We start from the raw sequence: 23,118 nt of genomic DNA, 5'->3' as shown, positions 1-23,118 counted from the left end.
AAAATTGCAATGCCTAATGCCACCTTAAAATAACCTCAGGCCCATTTCCTTTCTGCTTATTTCAGTGTTTTTCCACATCTACAGAGTTCTCTAGAGTGCTTGTTGAACGAAGCAGGCTCAAGAGTTATACCATGAATATGCTAAAAAACAAAGTTTCCTGGTCGGACCCAAGAGATCCTGATTCAGTAGGTGAGGGTGGGAACCAAGAAGATGCCAACCAGCTCCCCAGTGAGGTTGATGCTGCTGGTCTTGGACCATACGTGGTACAGCAAGGCTCTAAAAACAGAGGCCCATGGGTAATCCTCAGAGGGTCCTCACACTCTTGGAAATTGCCTGCATGACTGGGTGTACACACACACACACACACATGTCTATTTGGGACAAGACCCCATAGCTTTCGCTGAACTCTCAAAGGGCCATGTAACTGCCCCACAGTTAAGATCCTTGCTATACAGTGGCCTTGTGACTTGCCTTTGAGATGACCTATACCTCTAAAGCATGTTCTCAATTCCCAAAACCACTCTAAGGGGCAACTCTTTGCTTCCCCAGAGGCCAACACTTAAGAGGATTCAGCTCTTGCTTTGACCTTCAGTCTAACCAGATGGGCTTACTGGCTCTGTTGATATTCCCAATCATTTCATATCCTCAATGCTGATAAGTCACCCAAGAGGGAAACAGAGACGACATTGCCCATATCAACACAGGACAGGTGTCACTTACTTGCAGAAGATACTCAAGTTTATAAGAAAACTTGTGCAAGCTGGTACTGTCATCTGTGATTGGCTCTCCTGTTTCCTTAAATTCATTGCTTAGTTCTGTTACTGCATCTTCAAAGACAACAAACAGGAACATGTGATCAGATACAACTAAAGTCAGAGAGGGGGAGGAATAACCCAGAAACCATGAGGAGTACATGATTGGTGATAGCAAGCACCCTGGAAATGTAAATATCTAGGGATGTCTTCTGTGTGAATGAATCATTTAGTCCCTTAATATTGAATTCCAGAGGGTTTTATCCTTTATTCTAGATATATTTATTATTCTTCACTGTCTTAGTCTGTTTCATGTTGCTATAACAACATACCTGGGTTGGGTACTTTTATAAACTAAAGAGGTTTAAATTATTTATTTCATATTTTTACAGCTCTGAAATTGGGATGCCTCTTTAAAGTGAATTATACCTTAGATTTGTTGAAATAAGGCAATCCTTGCCTTGTAATGTATTAAGTGAGAAAAACATGTGAAGACCTGGCTTGGGTTTTGGAGGCTGAAAGACTAAGAATGGGAAGGCCCATCAGGCTGCCCTGTGGTGAAGGCCTTCTGGCTGCCTCGTAACATGGTGGAAGGGGCCAGGCTCACTCTTTCATAACAACACACTCTCACTGGAACTAATCCACTCCTGTAAAACTCAACCCCCTCAGAGACACCAGCATTCATCCTTTTTGAGGGTTGCCAGAACCCAACTTCCTCTAACAAGGCCCTGCCTCTTAAAGGTCGCAATACTTTTCAATATTGTTGCACTGGGGACCAAACTTCCATCACTTAAACCTTTGGGGGACAGACCGTAGCATTCACTCTAATCCTACTGCTCCATTCAGGTTAAATGCAGGAGGCTTCAAGAACACCCTGCAAGCACAGATGATGGCACACGTAAAAACAAGGACAACAACCTCTGCTCTGTTAACTGAGTGCCCAGGAAGGGCCAGGCCTTCGCACACATTTCTCACTTATACAACACTGCAAAGCCAGAGTTGCTGTATTTCAACAAATTTAAGATGCAACTGATTTCAAGAGGCATCCTAACTTTAGAACTGTAAAAATGTGGAAAAAAAAAATAAGCACAACTTAGAATCTATGAAGTCTGATATTATCATCTCTATTTTATAGATGAGGAACATACAGAGGCCAGAGACCTGGCCAAAGATCATGGTGGCAAACAGCAGAGCTGGATTAAGAAGTTTGCTTTTTTCAAGGGCTTTCTGACTTCAGAGTCTACCTTTTAACTTCTAAGATAATTGACTTCCCTGTTGGAAAGGAGGAAAACCCACCTTTGACTTTCCCTCACTGCCTCTGCTGGGGGACAGAGGGACCGTCAGGTGTTGGATTTGGGTATAGGAAACATTTGTTCAGTTCAGACAGCTGGGATGTGCTGGATGAAACTCCCTTCTTCTCTGGTAACTCTTAAAAGAAAAGGAGCCCCTACCCCTGCTCCCGAGCACCACGGTTAAACACACCTGCCCAGGATCACAGCTGGGCCTAAGCTGGCTAAAAAGCCAATCAGCCACGGCCAGCAAATGGCAAAGACAGGCTCTTGGGACTGAGTCTTTTGACAAGTGACTGTTGTCCAGTTGTGGCCTACTTCCCCTTCCCTCTCTTCACTCCGAGTGAGGACCTCTGGGTCTCAGCCATCCTTGAGAACAGAGACTGAAACAGAGATGATTCCTATTTGTTAGAGAAATCTCTGAAGGCCAGTAGCAAACACAGATTTGCAGTGGCTATTGTCTTATTTTCTCTGCAACTCTGTGCAGACTTTTCAAAAGAGCACCTCACATTTCAGCAGAGTAGACTTGTGTGGTTAAAGGCATAGACTGGCGCCAGGCTGTTGGTGTGCAAACCTGGCCTCTGCTCATGACTGGCTGTGTGACTTTAGGTACGTTACTTAATCTCTCTCTGCCTGCTTCCTCATCTGCAAAATGGGAATAGTAAGGGCACCAACCTCACAGGACCAAATGTGAGGACGCAGTGAGTTTTTGTCCATAAGACATGTGCCCGACAGTCCTGCGTGCATATGAAATCCACGTGATTACAGATTGAGAATCCTAATCCAAAAATATACCCCTCAAAAAGTTTTGGATTCTGGGATATTTTGGAGTTTGGATTTGCAGATTAGGGATGCTCAAGTGGTAAAGTCTACATAAATATCCCCAAATCCCAACTATCTGAAGTCCAAAACACTTCTGGTGCACATTTTGAATAAGGGACACTCAATTGCTGAGACCCAATCACTATCAGTAAGAGACAGTGTGCCTGAGAAAGTGACTTCTACCTCACTGACCTTGGACCTTCACAATGAGGACTGTGGCCTGCGCTCTGGCTGTACTAGGCCAGTGGCCCTTGGTATGAGAGAGGACTGCTCACTGCACCCAGACTGCGCAGTGGGAAACCTGTCAGAAGTGTCATCTGGACTCAGTCACATGGAGGAAGTGGTCAGCTTCAGCTTGTGTTGTCACAAAAGTGCTAGAGCTCCAAAAAGGCTGGCAAGACCACCCGGTGACTGGTGGAGGAGTGAAACCTGCCAAAATTCTGACTCTTGGCACATCATCTGAAAGGGAGAAACTTGGAAGCTGCGGCCAACGGAGAAGTAACGTTTCCCCTGAGTCCCAGGGGCTTGACGGGCATCCCTTCCTTGCCCTTCTCGGTAGGAGGGCTGCAGTCACAGTTCCGAACACTTGGGGAAGACAGGAGGCAGCAGGCTCAGACCTGGAGTGTGTCACAGGCAATGGGCCATCTGCCAGCCAGGACCAGGTGTGGCAGCAAAACAAGACAAACAGGTATCTGGCCTTCCTGTTCAGAGGGAAAACATTCCCTGCAAAGAAGCCAACTGCATCAGAGGCCAGAGGTTGTGACTCAGCCAAAGAGTAACACTGAAATAAGACCCAGCCAGGAGACGGTATTTGATTTTGTTTACAAACTGGCTTTACATTGCTCTGAAAGGAGCGCCAAGCAAGCTCTCCCAACCTCCCCCGGGGTAGATATCCAAGCCCCAAATATTTCAATATGCTGTGTCCCAAGGGTTCCAATTACTCCCAGTGTGAACAAAGATGAAAGGGATGAATTCAACTGGCAAGAGCAGAAGCGCAGCCTCAAAACCAACCCAGCAGCCCAGCAATGCAACCAAACCTTGCAGATCGCGGATGATTCTCTGGAGCTGGCCCTCGGCGCTGGTGGAGGCCATGGCGAGTCCACCTTCCTTGGCCGCGTGGGTCTGGGGGAAGGTTAGAACTCCAGTGCTCCGTGGCTGTCCGGTCAGCAGTGGTCAGACTTCATGGTGGCACCTGCAGGGAGGAAGCAGTTACAGACACAGAGTATTAGAGGACTTCTGCTCCGGACACAAAGTCGCCCGATCGGGACAGGACGCCTGGACCTTCCTGCGTAGGTCTGGTTCTGTGGGCACTCTTTGATTTGCTCCTGACACACATTCAGGCACAGTGACCTGGTTTGGGGCTTAACAAGAAACAAGATCAACCAAATAGTACAGCTTGTTTTATTCTGAGCTCACCTCCCCTCTTCTTGTTCAAGACTGCCTCACTTTCCACCCCTAAAAATGCCCCCCAGCTCCCCCAGCCCCTCACACAACAGCTAAATCTCATCGACCCAGATTCAGACAGCTCCCCAAAGCCTGAGGTGCCTGCTTCTACCAGAGCACTCTCTCCCACAGGCCCAACGTCCTCCCAGGTACTTTAAAGAATTTTTTTTTTTTTTTTTTTTTTGTTTAAGGAATGGTCAGTAACCTTTGGGTAGACAGCCCTGTGGGGGTTGAGGAGCTGAGGACACATACCCTCAGGGTTTCTGGACCAACGACAGCCTGGCTCACTGGGCAGGAAGGAGGCTCCCTTGCTGCTGGGGGTTTGCTGCCTCCACAGGACCTGTCATCCAGGGGACTGTTCATCTCTCATACCAATCAAGGGACATGTCTCTATTTTAAGCTTAGTTATAGTCCTCTCCTGCTGGAGTCCTGAGTTACTAGCCCTACTTGGGCAGCTGTTAATGTGATTTAAGGACACAGTAGTGGCTGAAGACCAAAAAGGTAAGATGTGAGCTCATGGGAAAGAGGTCTGAACACGCATTTGGACACTTCTAAGTCCCTTCAGAACCTCTAATTCCTCCCTGAGATGTTCGATGCAGTGCTGTAATGTTTGCTGTGAAGACAAGCTGGCTGGAATAGTAGTCCCCACTAAATGAAGGCCTGCTAGGTGTAGGATCCTGGCACATGTTTTACACACACGATCACTTTTTAATTCCCACAATCGCACTGGTAGAGTAGATAATAGTATCCCTGTTTACCAAGGAAAAACTGACCCTCAGAGTCAGGAGCACTTTGAACTCTGGTCAGTTTGATTTCAAACCTGGTGATGTTTCCATTGAGTCCTGCTGATCCTTTAAGACTAAGCCTTGGGCTGGGGATGTAGCTCAGTTGGTAGAGTGCTTGCCTCGCATGCACAAGGTCCTGGGTTCAATCCCCAGCTCCACACTAAAATAACAACAACAAAAAAGGACGAAGCCTTCACCCCTACAAATAACCAACCACTTCTGTTGGCTCCTAGAAACCACCCTCAACTCCAGTGTCTCCCAAATAACATGTCCCCTGAGTGTTTCTAGCGTCCCCTGAGTGTTTCTAGCATTTGCCCTCTCTTACCCTCCCATGGTCATCTCCTAGATCCTGGAAGGGAAATGGTCCCAACCATGAGCAACTCCAAATATTTACACAAGCATTCCTGTGTCGGCAGGGAAAGAGGAGGGCCTGTCACAGGGCTGAGATGCCCAACGCCTATTTTTAACTACCAAGCCAGTGCAGCTGTGACTCAGTGAAAACGAAGCCGGAAGAGGGCTTCTCTGGACTAGGAGGCAGGGACAACCAGGCCTACGCCTGCACCACAGTCCCAGTCACTCAAGACTCCGAGATCCAGGGAGCAGAGGTTCAGGGGATCTACAGAGACTTCCCTCCCCTGAAAAAATAACCCCACCAAGTGCTGGCACCACCCGTCATGGGCATCAAACTGAGAGCAGGGGTGGTTCATGAGAAGCCTGCCTGCCTATCCCAGGGTTTCTCTCCAGGTCACCACTGAACAGCGACTGGGTAGGGACAGCCATGGCCCTAGAGAGAGCCAGAGCCCAAGCTCCGTCAACTTGTGCAGGGAAAGCCCAGGCAGACACTGTGCTCCTCTAGGAAGGCAAGGATCAGGGTCTTCACCACGGACACTCACTGCCCCAGCACATGGGGCACAGTCCAGCCCCAGGGGAGTTTCGCTTCTGCCGAGGAGCAGACAGGAAAATATCCTGATATCCAGACACAGGTGCTCAGCAAGAAGGGGAATGAGTCATGGATACCCACAACAGAGATGAGCCTCCTGTGCTCCTGAGCATTATGCAGAGTGAAAGAAGCCACTGTAAAAGCTACCTTCTTTCTGATCCCATTTATAGATGTTCTTGCAAAGTCAAAACACTGGGAGAGATCAGATGTCTCCCAGTGGCTGCCGGGGCCGGGGAGGAAATAACTACAAAGAGGCACAGGGAAAGTCTGGGGGGCAATTCTGTCCCGTGTCTTGATTATATTGGTGGTTACATGACTATCTTTTTGACAGACATATATTTGTCAAAACTCACGTAACTAAGTTATATCTCAACACCAGTGCAGCATTGTGAAGATGTTTTTAAACATGTGACAGGAACTGACAGAGTTAATTTGATTCTGCTTGGGGGAGGGAGAGGGTGACAGACAATCCATGATGGCCACTGAGTTGGGCCAGGCCTGAAAAATGAACAGGAGGTCACTGATAAGAGCCTAGGAGGGGAGGGGCCAACAGAGGGTGCCATGAGAATGAAGGCTATTCCTCTACTGTGTTCCCTTACTAGGCCAGTCAACTCCTAGGACCTTGCAGTTTCTGGGCGAAATCATCATGGAGGAAGATGCCTGTACCCAGCCCACACGATCATCAAACGAAGCCCACCACGCTGTGGGCACACTTAACACTAGTGTGAGCCACACACACAGGAGAGGGTGCAGCCTGAGGAGGAGGCCAGGGCGGCAATAGTGCTGACTGACTCATCCTGGCTGTAGCTGGGACAATGCAGGAACCACACCACCAGCTGGCTTTCCTGGAAACCAGCCCTATCTGGAGTCTGGCCTGTGGGAAACAATGTGTAGAAACCGTGCCAGCATCTTGGTGAGATGAGTCTGAACACAGATGGAAACAGGCTCCTTTAAGACTTCTCAGTGCTTTGGTGGCACTGCCCTGGCGTCAGCCTGAGCCAAGCGGCCTTCTGTCTGACCTGACCTTCGCAATAGCGTGTTTAGCTGGCATCAAGTTCCCAGGTCATGGGGTGAGCTGTTCCCAGCCACTGATTACACAAGCTCATTTTCCAATGAGCCTGTGTCACCACCAAGGTAATGAACTCTAAGAAACTGGCCGTCAGGCCTGTGGGTCACAGTGGGCCTTTCCACAGAGGCTCTGGGATTCAAGAAGTAAAATCAACGCTCCCTTAGGAGAACACACACACACACACACACACACACGCCCCTCTCCTCCTCTGCCTCCATCCGGGGCCATTATTAACCAAGGAAAGGCGCAGGGTGGGGCACTACTGCTCTCCACACATGGTCGGATTCCTTGTGTCTCTAGAAAGCATGATCTTTGGTTGAGCGATCACGGACTTCTGCTATGAACCAGCTCCATCCTGATGTCTATAGTCCATCAGCAAACTGTTCTCCTGATCTGGGAGACACTGTATACACTGCCATGTGTGCTTCAGGGAGGCATGGGGACAGGGACACTCTGCAGCTCCCATACCTTTCAAGGCCCCCAGAGTGCAAGCCACCTCCACCAACCCAAGGTCCTTGTTGCATGACATGTAAAATCCTTTATCACTGTCTCTGGCAAGCTCTTTCAAGTGTTAGTGATTCATTTCATAAAATCTTTGGAACTACTGGATTTTCTTGTCAGCAACTCAAAAATAAAGTTTAAGACTATCCAAAATGTCCAAAACATCCAATCTCCTGACAAAGAGGAAAAGGGATTACATTAATTTTTTGAAATTCTCATTTATTACCTGGGACCAGTGCCCAAGAGGCAAATCATGGCTTTGGTCTTGTTTTAGAGGTCAAGGCCCTTCCCTGACCCCCAAATTACTCCTACATCTGCAAAGATGCTCTAAATGCCTTACACAATAGACACAGCAGATCAGTCCCAAATTAAGATTTAAAGATACTCACTGACTTATGTAGACTTAATTATACTATAGTGCAAATGACTAATATTTACAATATTGCCCAGAAACTAGATCAGGTAGAAGCAATGCAGTATCTGAATAACCACACAAGAAAGGCAGATTGGAAGGGAGGAGAGAACAAGTGAGTCTTGCTATGACTTCAAAATTTTGCTCCTAATACAATAGCCAAGAAAAGACCCAGACAGGACATTATACAGTGGACTCTTCCCCAGTCCCAAACAAGGTGAAGCATACCGGTTGCAAATTTTACCCTGGCCAAAAAAAAAAAAAAAAAAAAAAAAAAGAAAGAAAGAAAAAAAATTACATAAAGTCTTTCTGGAAGCGTCTATTGCCTTGGCCTGCTTCTGTACATTCAATAGCATCTATCAAGTGACCATCTATAGAAAGGAGTGCACTTGGCTGGTACCTGTAGTTTGGAAGGCTGGGAAATGCTGCTTGCTCAGGTGCTGAAATGTGGTGGGCGGGCAGACTGCCGTCCCCAGAACTTGAAGAGGGTGGTAGCAAGTCCTGAGGTGTTTGCCAGAGGCTGGCAGCAGGCACTTCGGCCCACGTGAACACAGGCTCACTGGGTGAACCAACCCCTGGGACCTATAATTATAGTGTTCATGACTGCAGCCTACGTCACCTCTCCCAAGTGCTGCTCGCTTAGTCTTCTCTCTTTTATAGGCAATGAGGGAATGAGGATTTGGGACTTTGCTATTGTTTCTCGCACCTTCTATTGGCCTCCTCCCTCCCACCAACTATAGTGGACACTCCACTATACATACACAAAACTGACCATGATTCCAGCCCATGGATGCAGGAGAACTGGGTCAGGAGGACTGAGGCAGAGGAGTAGCTCTGGGCCTGAGACAAGTAGACCATCTTTCTGAAGGAAGGTGGGCAGTAGCCCTAAAGGAAGGGCTACCTAATTGTACTTAGGATTGTGGGCTAAGGTCCTGCTACTGGAAAACCCAGAGAAAAACATCCAGCAGGTGATGACGACAGGTTCTGGGCATCACCAGAAAATTGCATAAAAGATTGAACACTCAACTGGCACATCTACTCCTGCCCCCAAGAGGACAAACCCCACCTTGGTGGGGAAACATGGCAGATCTCCAAAATCATATGCTCCAGGGACTTTCCTGACCAGAGTGTCAAGGGGGTCAGCCAGGCCCAGAATGAATTAAGAACTGACCTCTGACAGGATTTGACAGAGCAACTAAACAAGGCCTGGAGAAACCTCTTGAGCTAACAAAGCTCGAGTGCTAACAAACGGCCAGCCAGGTAAGGGGTACTTTCTGGCACCACTAGGAAGGGGCTGGCCTGATTCAGGAGCTGGGGCCATAGCTATGAACAGGAACAGTGGGGGAGCCCTGACCTTAAAGGAACTTATGCTCGGAAACAGACAATACATAACCCAGTAAGCTTACACCTGAAGGTCCCTTGAGGCCTGATAAGTGCTTTGATGAAAACAAATGAACACACGAGGCACAAGCTCTTCTCTGCTCATGACTCCGAGCGGCTGCTGCAGGGTCTCCGGGTCTCCTTCTCCAGCTCTGGAGCCATTCATCGCCACAGTAGCTTCTCATTTAATCTCTGTTCTTCAGGCCTGTCTGTAAACTCCACTGCTGTTCCTTAGTTCCCTGGCACCTCGTGTGGTTCTGGCACATACAAAGCCCTCAGTAAGTTACTCGCTGCGTAAATGAATGAGTTAGGCAAACAGAACACCAGTCCCTGCTCCACAAACCAAACTAAACCATGAGGCACAGAAATGCACCAAAAATGTAAGTAATAATCTTCTAAATATGGGAACGTGGGTGAATTTATGTTTAAAAATTCAATTTCCCTGATTGTTAAATTTTCCTTTGCTCAGCATAAGTTACTTTTTTATGGTCAGTAAAATGATGCATTTTAAAAATCTTGTTGTAATGGTGGATATTATATTGTCATTATTATGAGAATCTTATGGAACTATTATTCCAAAAGGGAATGGAATCATATGATTCAGGAATAATTTAGAGACACATTAAGTGAGTCTCTCCACCCCAATTAGTCTCACTTTATAAAAAAAAAAAAAGACCCCAGTTGTGCTGGGACCTCAGGTGATTGTTGTCAGACCTGTGGTCCGCATCTCTTCACCTGGCACGTGAGGTCCTTTATCCTTGGGATGAAAGGTCCATCCTCTGGTCCTTCCTCCCTCCTAGCTGTGTTCTGGCCAGGGACCTGACTCTGGGCTCGGATGCTCTGTGTCTTCTCTCAAGACTGAGCTCTGCCTTGCATTCCCCACACCTCCCTCTGGTCTTTCCGGTTTTAGCCTGGATAGGAGGAAATACATGCTACAGTCTGGTCTTTAAGGAAGCCTTACCAGAAGCCTTTACCCAATCCAGACAATGATGACCACTCCATCTCTCTAACCCAACCCTTCTGTTAGGAGCTGAACTGTGTCTCCCCTCTCCCCACGCCCTTCATATATTGAAGTCCCAACCCCATACCTCAGAATGTGACTGTATTTTGAGGATTGGGCCTTTAAAGAGCCAACTGATATTAAAGGAGGCCATGAGGGTGGGCCCTAAATCAATCTGACCAGTGTCCTAATAAGAAAAACTTTACACACATGAAAGAAACACCAGGGACATACGAACACAGGAAAGGCCATGAAAGGACACGGTGAGAAGGCAGCCATCTTTCAGGCCAAGGAGAAAGGCCTCAGCAGGAGTCAAACCTGCCAATACTTTGCTCTTGGACTTCTAGCTACTAAAACTGTGAGAAAAGAAGTTTCTGTTGCTTAAGCCATTCTGTCTGTGGCATTTTGTTATGGCAGCCTAGAAGAACAGCACACCTCCCCAGGCCTCTCTCTTTCCATTCCTGGAAGTGTGCATCTGGCACCATCAACCAAGCAGGCTGTGGGAGGGGAGGTGTTGCTGGGCTTAGGTTCTGCTGTGTTCCTTGGACACAGGCAGGACAAGGACAGCACACAACCTGGGCACAGAGGTGCAGGGTATAAGGCTATGCAGGCAGAGGGGAGGGCCCAGTGAGACCTGGATAGTCAGAGGCTGGAGCTGTGACCACAGGTAAGGTGGGTGCCTTCTCTTTTGTCAGTGGTAGCTGAGTTTTGTCAATTTGAACTCTATTAAGATTTTGGTAACTGGACTAGTTGTGTGAACTTGCTATTACCTATTATGCAACAAATAATTTGATGAAGATCATGCCATGAATGGGTGAGACTCAAGGTAGATTTAGCTCAGCCAACTATTTCCAGGCAAACTATCTGTCCTGGGGAAGTTATCTGACCTCTTCCTACCTGTTTCATTTTTTTCCAGGTGCAATGTGGGGAGGTAACCCTTTACCTTCCTTCATAAGGAATGATTATGAATTATTGCCCTTGGAGGTGGGAAAGATGAAGAAGAGACATTCTCAATGGCTAACTTTGGCTCAAGTGTTTAGGTGTCTCCTCCCTGCTCCTGAACAAACTCTGCAGTTACCTTGGGAAAAGCAGCTAAGGTTACAGGTTCAGCTTTAGGAAATTCCTTCCAGCTCCATTATAACTTCCTACCTCTGGTTTGACTGTCCAGCCCGTACTGGATCTCTTCTGGGAATCTTGTCTTGGCCTATCTCTATTCTCATGCATGCTGAGGGCTTGCTTGGAATACTTTCTTTTGTTCCAAAGTTTTCTGGATACTAAGAGATCCCCTAACTTGAATTCTTACTCCATACCAAGGGTGCAGTACCCCAAACTTCTGAGGTGGTTGGCCAGATCAGCTCTTGGACCCCGTACTTCTAACCACAAGGCACCAGTACTATAAACAAACCACAGATTCTCCTTAAGTCTTTCCTCAGAACCACAATGCTGTACACATCCTCATCCCTGCAAATAGGATCTGGCCCAAATGTAAATAGGCCCTTGGGCCACAGAAACCATGTGAACTGGAAGGACCATTGATGGTCACTGAAATTATCAGGCTCCAATGGGGGAAAACATTTTGCCCAACTGAGTATAGTTTCTGCTATTCTCCTTTTCCCAAAGCCATAGGGCCGGTTTGCTCCCAGGATGGTACAGGTACTTCAGCCATTTTTTAGGAATGCATCAAAAAATAACAGGTAGGCAGTGTTTCCAAGGGTAGACACACAGAAACATCCCAATCCCACCCAGCTTATTTAATTGCTCATATTGAGGCTCGAATACTGTTTGAGTGAAACAAGAACACAGCAGTTACTAGGTGAGTAGATGTCAAAATGATCATAATCAACATATCTCTGCTTATTGATGCCTCTGAAGTCACAAACCCCAGTTAATGACCCTTAACTGTTGCCTGGGGCTGCCGGCAATGAATGTAAACTCCAGGTTCAACCAGTTTCCACCAAGAGACCGTACCTCTGCCTCATGTTTTTTAAAAACACTCATGTCTTTGGACTCTCCAGAAAATAAAGGTTACCCATCAGCTAAACTTCTCTCATAAAGGGAAGCCAAGTATGGGGGTTGGGGGTGGGAGTTTGCCATTTCTTGAGTACCTATCCTGTGTTCTGGAGGCAGCAGCCTGTCAAACATCCGTGGGGAGCATGCCATCCTAAAGGACTAGGCTAAAGATCTGGCTCCTGTAGCCACACTTGTGCCCCAAACCTGTCCCAAGTGGCAAAGAAGCAGTCAAAGGTTCATTGTCTGAGGTTAATCCTAATCTCTCAAGCAACTGCAAAAATAACTGAAGTAAAATACTAAGGGTTGAGTATATGGATGTTCTTTATATAATTCTTTCAAAGGTTTTGTGTTTATCTATTTTCTTAATAAAATATTAAAAACAATTTAAAAAACAAAATGAAGCACTACACAAAGATGAACACTTTAAACATAAGCAGATAACCTGTCTCCTAAAGTAAGAGCCTTTCATATCCTTTTAATCAATTAACTTTGATTTCCAGGATGATAATAACCACGGCTCACAACTAGTATGAGGCACCTAATACTTTAAGAATGGTGATTGTCACAGAGGGTCAAGTGGCACCTACTCAACTCAGGCCCACTTCAGAAGGTGGGAACACTGAAAGCAGAAACCCATACCTTGACAACCACCGCCCCCGCCCCCCCTGGCCTCCAGCATTAGGCAGATGGCAGGGGAATTAAGCCTGCTGCAGGAGACCACAAGGCCCACAGTGCAGGAGGGCAGTGAGCAGATTAAGCCCTGATCCTCTGCCCCCAAACAGCCCCTGACCCATTTCCCCGCCGGGAAAGGAAACTGCTGTGGTAAGACAAGCAGAGGGACAGAGAGGCTCTGGCCAACACAGGCAGTGTCAACAAGTGCTCTTTTTTTTTTTTTTTTTCTGGAGGGGACAGCCAATGGGAACAACAGAGTGACAAGGGGCATCACTTTGCATTAACAGGAAGCCACGTGGGTAAAGTGTCAACCACATGTGCTTTACTTATATAAAACTAAAATTCCATCCTCCCCTCTGTACTCCCAGCCTAGGTTCCAACAGCATGGATGAACTCCACTCAGTCCAATGCAGCCACACCAGAGACAATTCATAAACCGTCCAACAGGTGTTTCCAGAAAGATTGCTTGGGGGCTATCTTGAGACCCTGCATGTGGGCACAAGGAACAAAGGGTATTGTGAATGGGCCATGGCCTGAGTACCAAAAGGGAAGAACAAACCGTTCCCTTCTGGGAAAAAGGGAGAAACTGGGGCATCAGGAGTCGCGCAAAGTGAAGGTCTGGGCAGTCCCAGACCAGCTGTGCCAGAAAGGAGGCTTCCTAAGGACTGTGCAAGCAGGAGGAATTCGGGGACTTGCGCTCCTCTACCAGAGGGTCCTGGGCTAGTTACTGAGCCTCCACAGGGTGGGCTCCTTTGGCCCTTGGAACTGTCCTGGAGTCTGTCTTTCTAACTAATCACCAGGGAAGCCTGAGTTCCAAGACCAGCTCACAGAGGCCAGGGCTGACTTCTGGGCCCACTGAGCAGGAGCGGGGTCTGTGACAGGGTCAGAGGGGGAACCGGGATGGGCGGGGATGGTAATGGCAACAGGTGACAAGCTGCGCCAGGAGCGAATCTCTTCGCTCCAGAATCGAGAGCGGTCCCGGCGCCCCCAAAGTCCCGCAGGTTTCCCGCGGCACTTACGCGGTCTTGGGTCCACCGCCGCGCAGAACCGAAACTTTCTGGGGCCAAGCGGAAGAGCGCGCGAGCGCTAGCGCGGTGCCAGCAGCCATGACGCGCACACCGACCGCGGGCGGGCGGGAGCGACTACAACTCCCGGCACGCATCGCGGGACCGAGGTCCACAATTCCCATGAGACACCGCAGATGGGCGGACACGACTACGACTCCCGGCATCCCCTGCGAGGCGGGGGTTGACGGCTCCCGCCGGCGCCGGCCCCGCCCCCTCGCGTCATCTAGTCCGCCCGAGATGACTTTTGCCGTTCTTGGAGATTCCAGAGGGCTCCTGGGATCTTGAGAACCGCGCTGCTCGTGTGAGAGTGTTGAGCACTTGAAATGTGACGAGTTCGAGTTGAATTGTGTACGTGCCGCAAATGTAAAATACGCCTGCATTCGGACTTAGTCTTTAAAAAGAGTCGTAAACTAGCTCAATATTTTTGTGTTCTTACGTGTTGGCTATGTTTCGTATTTATTTGGTTAAATAAAAACAATATGTATTGCTGGACCTCATGTCCCATCTTTTGAGCCCCCTTATTAACACAGGAACATAAAACCAGTGTTCAAAACTTTGTGTTAATGATTTACCACACTTAGGTCCTAACTTAACTTCTGCTCAAAAATGGTGTATTGCAAAATACTCTGAAGCTGGACACAGTATAACAGGATGCATTCAATTAGCAGGGTCTACTATGGGCATAAGAGAAAGGCGACAGGGCACAAAGTACTGTGGCCTTGCGGTTGATTCAAGGCCCAAGTGCTGATCTGTCCACTGTCCTCAGTCCTTGACCTTGTTGGCCCCACCATTGAAGGTAGAAATACCTCTTTGCCTCACAGGACTTAGCTAGTGGCACTCAGTCAGGAGCCATGACCCCAACTTTGCAAATGAAAAAAGTGGGGAAATGTCTGAATAGAATAATACAGGAAAGGAAATGGATTTCTTGGTTAATTTTAGCCTATGACACCTCATTAGTCATTTTTAATAAACTAGATGTAGATAAAACAGTGAATTAGATTAATGGAATAGTCCGTTTGAGGGAGGGGTCACAAGAAGGCTCCTGAATAGAAGTGATTTCCATTCTCCTTAAGAGAATGGAAAATTGTAAAAGGAGAGGGGTGGGAAGATATGACAAAAGAAAAACAGAAGTCATTAACATAGTGGTCTAAGAAAATTCATTGTTCCAACCACAGGGTGAGCAGTTTTATGAGATATTAAGGATAGGAGGGATTTTAACATTGGTAATTGGGTTCAACATCCTTATTTGAAACTTAGCTCCAAAATAAGTTTAGAGAGAAGGGGGAGACAAACCCAACCCAGTTATGCATTACTTAGGACATTGGTATGTTCTGAGAAATGTGTAGTTAGGCGATTGTCAATATGTAAACATGGAGAGTACTTTAAGATGGCTGTGATGGCACTAGACAATGCAATCCTAGGAGACACCATGATATATGTGGACTGTCATTGACCAGAATGTATTTGTTGAGGATCTACAATATGCCAGACCCTAGCTAAAAGACTCATGTAGCACTATATTTCAAACTCGCAATAATTCTAGGACGTGGGTAGGATTCATTATCCCTACTTTAGAGATGAGGATACTGAAGCTCAGAGAGGTTCAGTCATTGTTTAAATGTACCAAGGTGGTAATTAGTGAACAGTGTGAGAGATTAGGTAGAGGCAGGAGCTCCTGAGGGGTCTCCCACCCACCAAACACACTGTCAGATACAAGGAAGAAGGTTAACAAAATCACTAATATTCAGGTAGTTTAAGTAGGGTTTTGTTTTTATATAAAGTTGAATATTTCAAACATAATCTCACATACAAATAACTCAGCATAATCTTGTGTTCTGATCTGAGTACATATGAGGTAAAGAGACCAGATTCAAAATCACTGAAACTCCATAGCCTTAACAAGTAGCAGGGGAGGCGACTTCTTACTAGAAAGCTGACCATGACCATAGTCCTAATAAAGGAAGAGGCTAAGCAATTGTTTGCATTCTTGGAAGGCTCCATATTAAGTGTGTTCTACGTGTGCTTTAGTTGTATCCATATATCAGTCTCATGACACAATTAACCCCATTAAGCAGATGAGCAAACTGAGATTTGGGAAGATTAAGTAAATTACCTGAGGTCAAAGTTAATGGTGATTTAAGACAGATTTTTGAGCCTGGATCTCTCCAACTACAGAGTTTAAGCCATTAATCACTGCTTTGGCAATTGCTTACATGGGGAAGCTGTGTTTTCTAACAGGGAACTCACCAACTTGGTCTCAACTGACCAGGTCAGGGTGGATGCCAGCCATGCCAATGGCCAGGTACAGCAGCTCAACTCAAAAGAACCAGCCTCGTCTTGATAGTCTCTATCCAGTCAGTCTTCTCTTCAGGAAAAGTTGAGTGTAAGACCCACACAGGAAGTCAGAAGTTGATTGCAGAATCAGCAGCTCCAAATTGATTGGGTCATCCTCCTCTTCAGAACACTGCTTCACAGTAATTGTCATGGACAATGCAGAAGGATCTGGACTTCAGTGCTCCAGAACTTGACTTGAATTCTGACAATTATGTTTTACAGAATTTTTTCTTCATGATTCTACCATTGACTTTTTCCTCAATAGCCCCCACCAACTGGCAACCTTTGAAATTTAAAAATAAACTCTTTGTAATATAGATTCAGACTTTTGCCCATTTTGAGTTGTAATCAGAGAAAATAGTATTTCCCACAGAATAAGGTGGGAATTCTTTCCTAGTTCACCCAGGAGAGTGCTGTTATCCCATCATGAATATTAACAGTACCTCCTTTCACTCTGGGTGGTATCCAATTCGTCAATAAATTGTATAGTCACTTTTCCCATAAGACCTTTAGTTCTCTTGGTGTTAAAGAGTGTCTCACAAAAACATAGGAGATGTTAGGGTCCCGTTCCGACTAATCCCCGGAGAGTCAAAGTGAACACATGGTAATGCAAATCACACAACGAGGTTTTATTAAAGCAAGCTCCAGCCTGGACCACAACCAGCCCCTCAGACCGATACAATGGCTGGGGGGAGGGAGTGGCCCCGAGGGGCGAGAAAGCCTTCTATTTAAGAGATTTCCAAGCATTCACACACAAAGACCTGTACGTTATTGGTTAACATTTGAACAGCTGAACATTAGTCCTCCTCTGGTTGGGTCCTGCCAATCTATTTGATTCTCATTGGGTCCCACCAGAACTGAACGGTCCTAGAGGAAGAAGGGAGGAGGGAAGGGGTGAACTATGCAGGAGGAGTCGGGGTTAGGCCCCCCTGTCCTTGATAGATAAGATTTCTAGGCAGCTGCACATTCCTCAGACAAATATCTCTTAACAACCTTGATAAGCACGGGGGCCCAGCAGTCCTGCTTGTGCTGTATTGGCTTTTGAGGGTGCAGTCACAACTGCCTGCATCCTGGTGATCAAGACAGTTAGCTGCACAGATGTCACCCTGTTCTCAACAGGAGACATGGCCTGTGGTGAAAGCACAGGATTGAAAAAAGACAAAGTCCTGTCCATGTTTTATGCTTAAAAACAAAACAAAAAAAAAGAGTAATGTTGGTAATGGAAAAGTTGCATTTGGTTGAACCAAAGTTGTTCATTCATTCAACAGATAGTTGTTGTTAACTCTGCCATTGGGATACAAAAGCAGTCATAGACAGTTCACAAATGAGTGGACTGTGTTCAAATAAAACTTTATTTATAAAAACAAACATTAGGCCAGATAGGGTAAGCAAACCCCTGAATTAGATGGGCAGGCTTCAGCAATGGACAAAATAGACAAAACTCCCTATTCTCATGGAACTTACATTGTAAAGGAAGGAGACAGGATGATAAAGAAATAATTTAAGTGATAGATCAAAGGTGATACATACTATGATGGAAAAAGAAAACAGAAAATTCAAAAATCAAGTTTTGGAACTGAAAGGTAGTTAAGAAGAATCAGTTTCTCTTAGAAGGTGACATTTTAGCAGACTTGAAGGAGGCGAGGATGGCAGTTTTAAAATATGTCCACAGAGTCACACTACTCTCCTCCAGAGGTGACGGGGTGTCTCTGACTTCTCCCCTTGAATCTGGGCTGACTTTAGTGAGTCACCTGCACTCTACAGAGTGCAGTAAAGGTGATGCCATGTGACTTTTGAGGCTGGGTGGGCATAGGTAGTGCAGTCTCCACCTGCTTCTCTGGGATCTGAGGGAGCCTGGTGCTGTGTAAGAAATCCAGTCTTCTGAGAACTTCCCACTGGAGAATCCATGTCAATCACCCACTGGATCTCCAGCCAACCCCTGTCTCATCTGCCAACCACATCATTGCAATATAATGGTCATCTTGCCCAGTCAAGGTGTCACACGGTGGCAGCCTCAGCGAATCCCTGACTACACCTATGTGAACGACCCTTGATGAGACCTGCCCTATTCCCAACCCACAAATTGTGAACAAAACCAAATGGTTGTTTTAAGTTACTAAGTGTCAAGATAATTTGATAGGCAGAATGGCGTCTGGAATGGAAATTTGGTACCCGCGGTGGGATCGAGAACGTGAACTGTGTCAGATTGGATTTTCCAGAGATAAACACAATAATATTTTCCATCCCGTGTGTTTTCACAGTGTGACCTTGCATACTCCCCCTTCCCCCATCAAGAGTTTACAGTCTAATTCCCCTTGCCTGGAATCTCAGTAGCTGGTGGCAGCTTCCACAAGAGGAAGTGACTCTGTGTGATTTCCAAAGCTGAGTTACAAAAGGTGATGTCGTCAGAGCTTTAAAATTTCATGGAAGAAGTAACTGTTGACCATGGAGCAGTAGAGAAATGTATTGATAATTTGCTAAGATGCTTGCTGTTGAAAATTTTATACCAGAACAAGTCTGTAATTCTGACTAAGCATTACTATTTGGGCATTATTGCTCTAGACATTGATTATAGCTGATGAGACAGTCCTTGTGGGAATTAAGGATGCTGAGGATAGAATAACTGCCCTGGGATGTGCTAATACAGCAGGCACCCATAGCTATACACTTGCCGCAAAGCCAAAGCTTACATCCTCACTGTTTTAAAGGACCCAATATCTAACCAGTTCATTATGATCCAAGCAAAACAGCATGAATCACCAGGGACATCTTTTCCAATTGGCTTCACAAACATTGCACATCAGTGGTTGTGCTCAGTGTAGAGAAGCTGAATTGGATGATGACTGCAAGATTTTGTTATTCCTTGACAACTGTTCTGCTTAACCTCCATCCAAGATCTCATTACATAATAACGCTTATGCTATGTATTTTTCCCCCACATGTGACTGCATTAGCTCAGCCATATGACCAGAGTATCCTTAGATTATTGAGGAATAAATGTGAAAACATTTTATTGAACAGTGTCTTAGACGCAATGAACAGAAGTGTGGGTGTGGAAGGTTTGCAAAAGAAGTTTAGTGTAAAGGAAGTCATGTATGCTGTTGCCAATGCTTGGAACATGATGAGTAAAGACACAGTTGTGTACACCTGGACAGTCTCAGCATGTGATTATGTGCAGTGATAATGATGAATAGGTAATGACTTGGAAGATTCTGTATGTCAAGTAAGAAAAAAAATAATGTCAGATTCCCTTACATAAGCTAGAATGTGCCTTCAAGGTTCGTCAGTAAGCTGGAAGAAGTGGATATTGAAGAAGTTCCTAACATGAATAATCAGATTCCAGTTGTTCATTCATTGACTAATGGTGAGTCAAGAACAGTTCTGAATCACAGTGATTCTAACAGTGACAATGAAGATCATGTTAATGCTGGAGAAAAAGTGCCTGTAAATGACATGATAAAGGTGTGCCATGGGCTTATCAAAGACTAGAGCAGTGATCATTCTTAGCAGAACAAGAAATCATGTCTGTTAACCGAAGAGAGACTTCGAAGACAAAAGGTGTTGTTAAGGTCAATGTTAACTGTTTCTGCGGATGACTCTGGAGGAAACATTTTTAAAAGCATCCAGCAGAGTGTCTCCTCATCCCTGGAGGACCCACTTATAACTTCCTACTTGTTCTGCATTTCATCCCCCAACGTTTTATGCACAATTATAAACATTTCTTCTTTTCTTTTTATTTTAGCTGAATCCTCGGTGATGCAATTGCAGGCACCATGACATTGTACCCTGAGACGTTTCTGACACAATTACAGTGTGATCGTGTCTGATATCTCTTCCATACACTTCTTGTCTACCATGGCTAGAGGTGATTCCTGTTATTTATAGCTAAGAGTCCTGTTGGACACATCCCTTGTTTGTGAAATTGGCAGGATGTGATGGGACCAAAATGGATCAGAGTTGAAAATCTTCAGTCTGGTACTAACTTAAGCAAGTCACTTCCCTCGACAAGCCCCCTTTTCTCATTGGAGTGATGGAAACAAAGCCTACCTTGCAAAGTTGTAAGAATGTGACATGATGTGTGTGAGGCAAATAGCACAGTGCCTGACACATAGTAGGTGCTCAATAAATATTGAATGAATACTGAATGAATAAAGATACTAGAGGAGTGGTTGTTTTAGTCAGTTTTTTCTCAACTGTGACTAAAAGACCTGACAGGAATGATTAGAGGAGAAAAAGTTTATTTTGGGGCTCCTGGTTTCAGAGGTCTCAGTCCATAGACTGCCGGTTCCATTCCTTAGGGCTCAAGGTGAGGCAGACTATCAAGGCAGAAGAGTGTGGTGAAGGGAAGCAGCTCACATAATGATCAGACAGCAGAGAGAGACTCCAGTCACCAGATACAAAATGTATACCCCAAAAGCACACCCTCATTGCCCGCCCCCTCTAGCCACACCCTACCCACCTCCAGTTAAAACTCAGTTGATCTCCCTCAGGAGATTAATTCACTGAGTGGATCAAGGCTATCATACCCAATCACTTCACCTCTGAATGTTCTTGCATTGTTTCACACACAAGTTTTTGGGGGACACCTAATCTCTAAACCATAACAGTGGTTGTTAAACATGGCTTTACAAGAGAGTCTTGAAGAGAACTTTTAAAACTCATGCAGCCCCAGACAAGTTGCAAAAGAATCTTAGGGGGAGGAATTCAGGCAATGGTATTTTTTTCAGACTCTCCATGTGATCTAACATTCAGGACTCTGCTGGAGTGTGGCCTCCCTGATGTCCTCCTTAGGGTGGAAACAAAAACCTCACCAGGTGTCTGTGAGGTGTGAAATTCTATGGACTCTGTACATAGCAGGTTTTATAAAAGTCTGTTTCCGAACTTTTGTGCCTGTCTTCAATGAGGGCAGCCTTCTATGTAGGTGAGGTAGAAACTGGAACCTCATGGAAGGTTCTGAGATGCGCTGGGATTTCCCTCCCGCCTACTGAGATTTGTGTTCTGTGTCAGTTTGCTATGACAAGATTCCATGAATGGGTGGCTCAAACGATGGAAATGCGCTGTCACAGAATTCTCAGACTGGCAGTCTGAGGTTGAGGTGTGTGCAAGATCGCCTCTTTCTGCTGGTTTGCTGGCGATCTTTGGTGTTTCTCAGCTTGTGGGAGCCTAACTCCAGTCTTCACATGACATTTATCTTGTGCTGGTGTCTGGGTACTAATTTCCCCTTTTCTGTGAGGCTACTAGTCACATTGGATTATGGGCCCATCCTTCCACAGTGATCTCACCTTAACTACACCTGCAGTGACCTTATTTCCAACTAAAGTCATATGCCGAGACACTGGGGGGTTAGGACTTGAATGTGAATGTGGGGGTAGAGGATGAAGCGATTCAATCTGTAACATGTCCTAAGCTATAGATTTTTACAGCTCGAAGAACCTCATGGAAATGCAACCTACTGTTTTGTTTCGAACTCAAATTATCTTTAACATTGGGCTGTAGACTGTTGAGAGGGCAGGTGAAAGTGGGCACATTCTGCCCCAAACTCCCACAGTTCATTGCAAAGTGCCTTGGAAGAGACTTAATGTACTTCAAGTGGGCATTCTCAGTTGTATGAACAATCAAGCCGAATTGGGGTCAGCAAGGTGGTTTGGGCAAAGAGACCAGAGTCCCTTTGGGCTTGGAGTAATCCTATGGAAACCTTTCTTCAAATAGGAACAATTAGAGGTGGCCAACTTGAGAGTGGGGCCATTCATCTTTGTGATCTCACTCCCCACAACTTGGGCTATGGTACTTCACAGAGTGGACACTCCGCAAATGTGGCCAGGGACTGCCTGGAGGTGTCCATGCACCTCTCTCACCCTGCCCACCTCTCTGATCCCTGCCACCCTCCAGTGCCCCTCACCCAACCACCTCTTTCTTCCCTCTCACCCTGAGCAATGCTCAAAGCTGGTTTCCTTCATCAAAGTCAAAGAACCAGGCTCCCGTGATAATTCTTTGGTTTCTCTGGTCATACTTCTTTTGTGGAGAGGCCAGTTGGAGGTGTAAAAGGGGTTACAACAACCCTACATGCAAGTCTGATGTGGCCCACAGTGGAGAGTGAAGCTCTGCCCTCAGAATGACTCACTAAAGAAGTTAGGAAAGCCCCTTTTCCCCTTCCAAAATTTCTTCCCAATCCCCCAAATATTCACAAATTTGGGGGATGCTGAAATTCCTGGTAGGAAATAGTATCATTCTTCCCATTATAGGGCTGTGTCTCTGAAGGTCTTTGTTTAGACACAAATGGGTCCTGAGACAGAAAAAATGTTTTGGACTTGGATATAGAAGACTTGGGGGTCAAGGTAGGGGAGAGAATGGGAACGGAAAACTGAGTCCCAAGGCACTCAAAACAGACTTGGTCTCCTGGATAGTTTCTCTTCAGGCCTAAGTGGAGCCAATGTCCCCACCGTTCTGTGCCACAGGCCTGTTCCACACCTAATGCTCCAGCTCCAAATCCAACCCAGGTCCTCTGTCAGCAGAGAACTTTCAAGAACCATAATACTTCATGTTTGTATAAATATATAAAAATATACTCTGCTCTCATGCATAACTAAAAAGAACAACAGCAAAAGAACCATAATGCTCTTAGGTAGATAAAAGGGGACATAG

At 46.0% G+C, this 23,118-nt stretch overlaps 1 protein-coding gene across 4 annotated transcripts in view; it reads right to left on the bottom strand.

The window, feature by feature from the left end:
* The window catches only part of FYCO1 (FYVE and coiled-coil domain autophagy adaptor 1), a 73,880-nt gene extending 59,631 nt beyond the window's left edge, over positions 1-14,249 (bottom strand). The window contains exons 1-3 of one of the 4 annotated variants that reach the window (XM_079115448.1): positions 14,095-14,249; positions 3,901-4,055; positions 721-827 (exon numbers count right to left, since the gene is read on the bottom strand). In XM_079115448.1, the coding sequence (XP_078971574.1) occupies positions 721-827; positions 3,901-3,955 (162 nt within the window). In that variant the 5' untranslated portion in view covers positions 3,956-4,055; positions 14,095-14,249. Of the gene's footprint in view, positions 1-720; positions 828-3,900; positions 4,056-4,558; positions 4,708-8,413; positions 8,582-14,094 lie in introns of those variants that run through there. The other 3 variants (XM_079115445.1, XM_079115447.1, XM_079115446.1) reach the window with 3 other exon arrangements.
* Between the last annotated feature and the right edge of the window lie 8,869 nt (positions 14,250-23,118).

The sequence above is a fragment of the Sciurus vulgaris genome (genome assembly GCF_902686455.1).
Source record: "Sciurus vulgaris genome assembly, chromosome: 16".
Taxonomy (NCBI): Eukaryota; Metazoa; Chordata; class Mammalia; order Rodentia; family Sciuridae; genus Sciurus; species Sciurus vulgaris.
The sequence above is the reverse complement of the archived record's forward strand: the minus strand, read 5'-3'. Positions and strand labels throughout refer to the sequence as shown.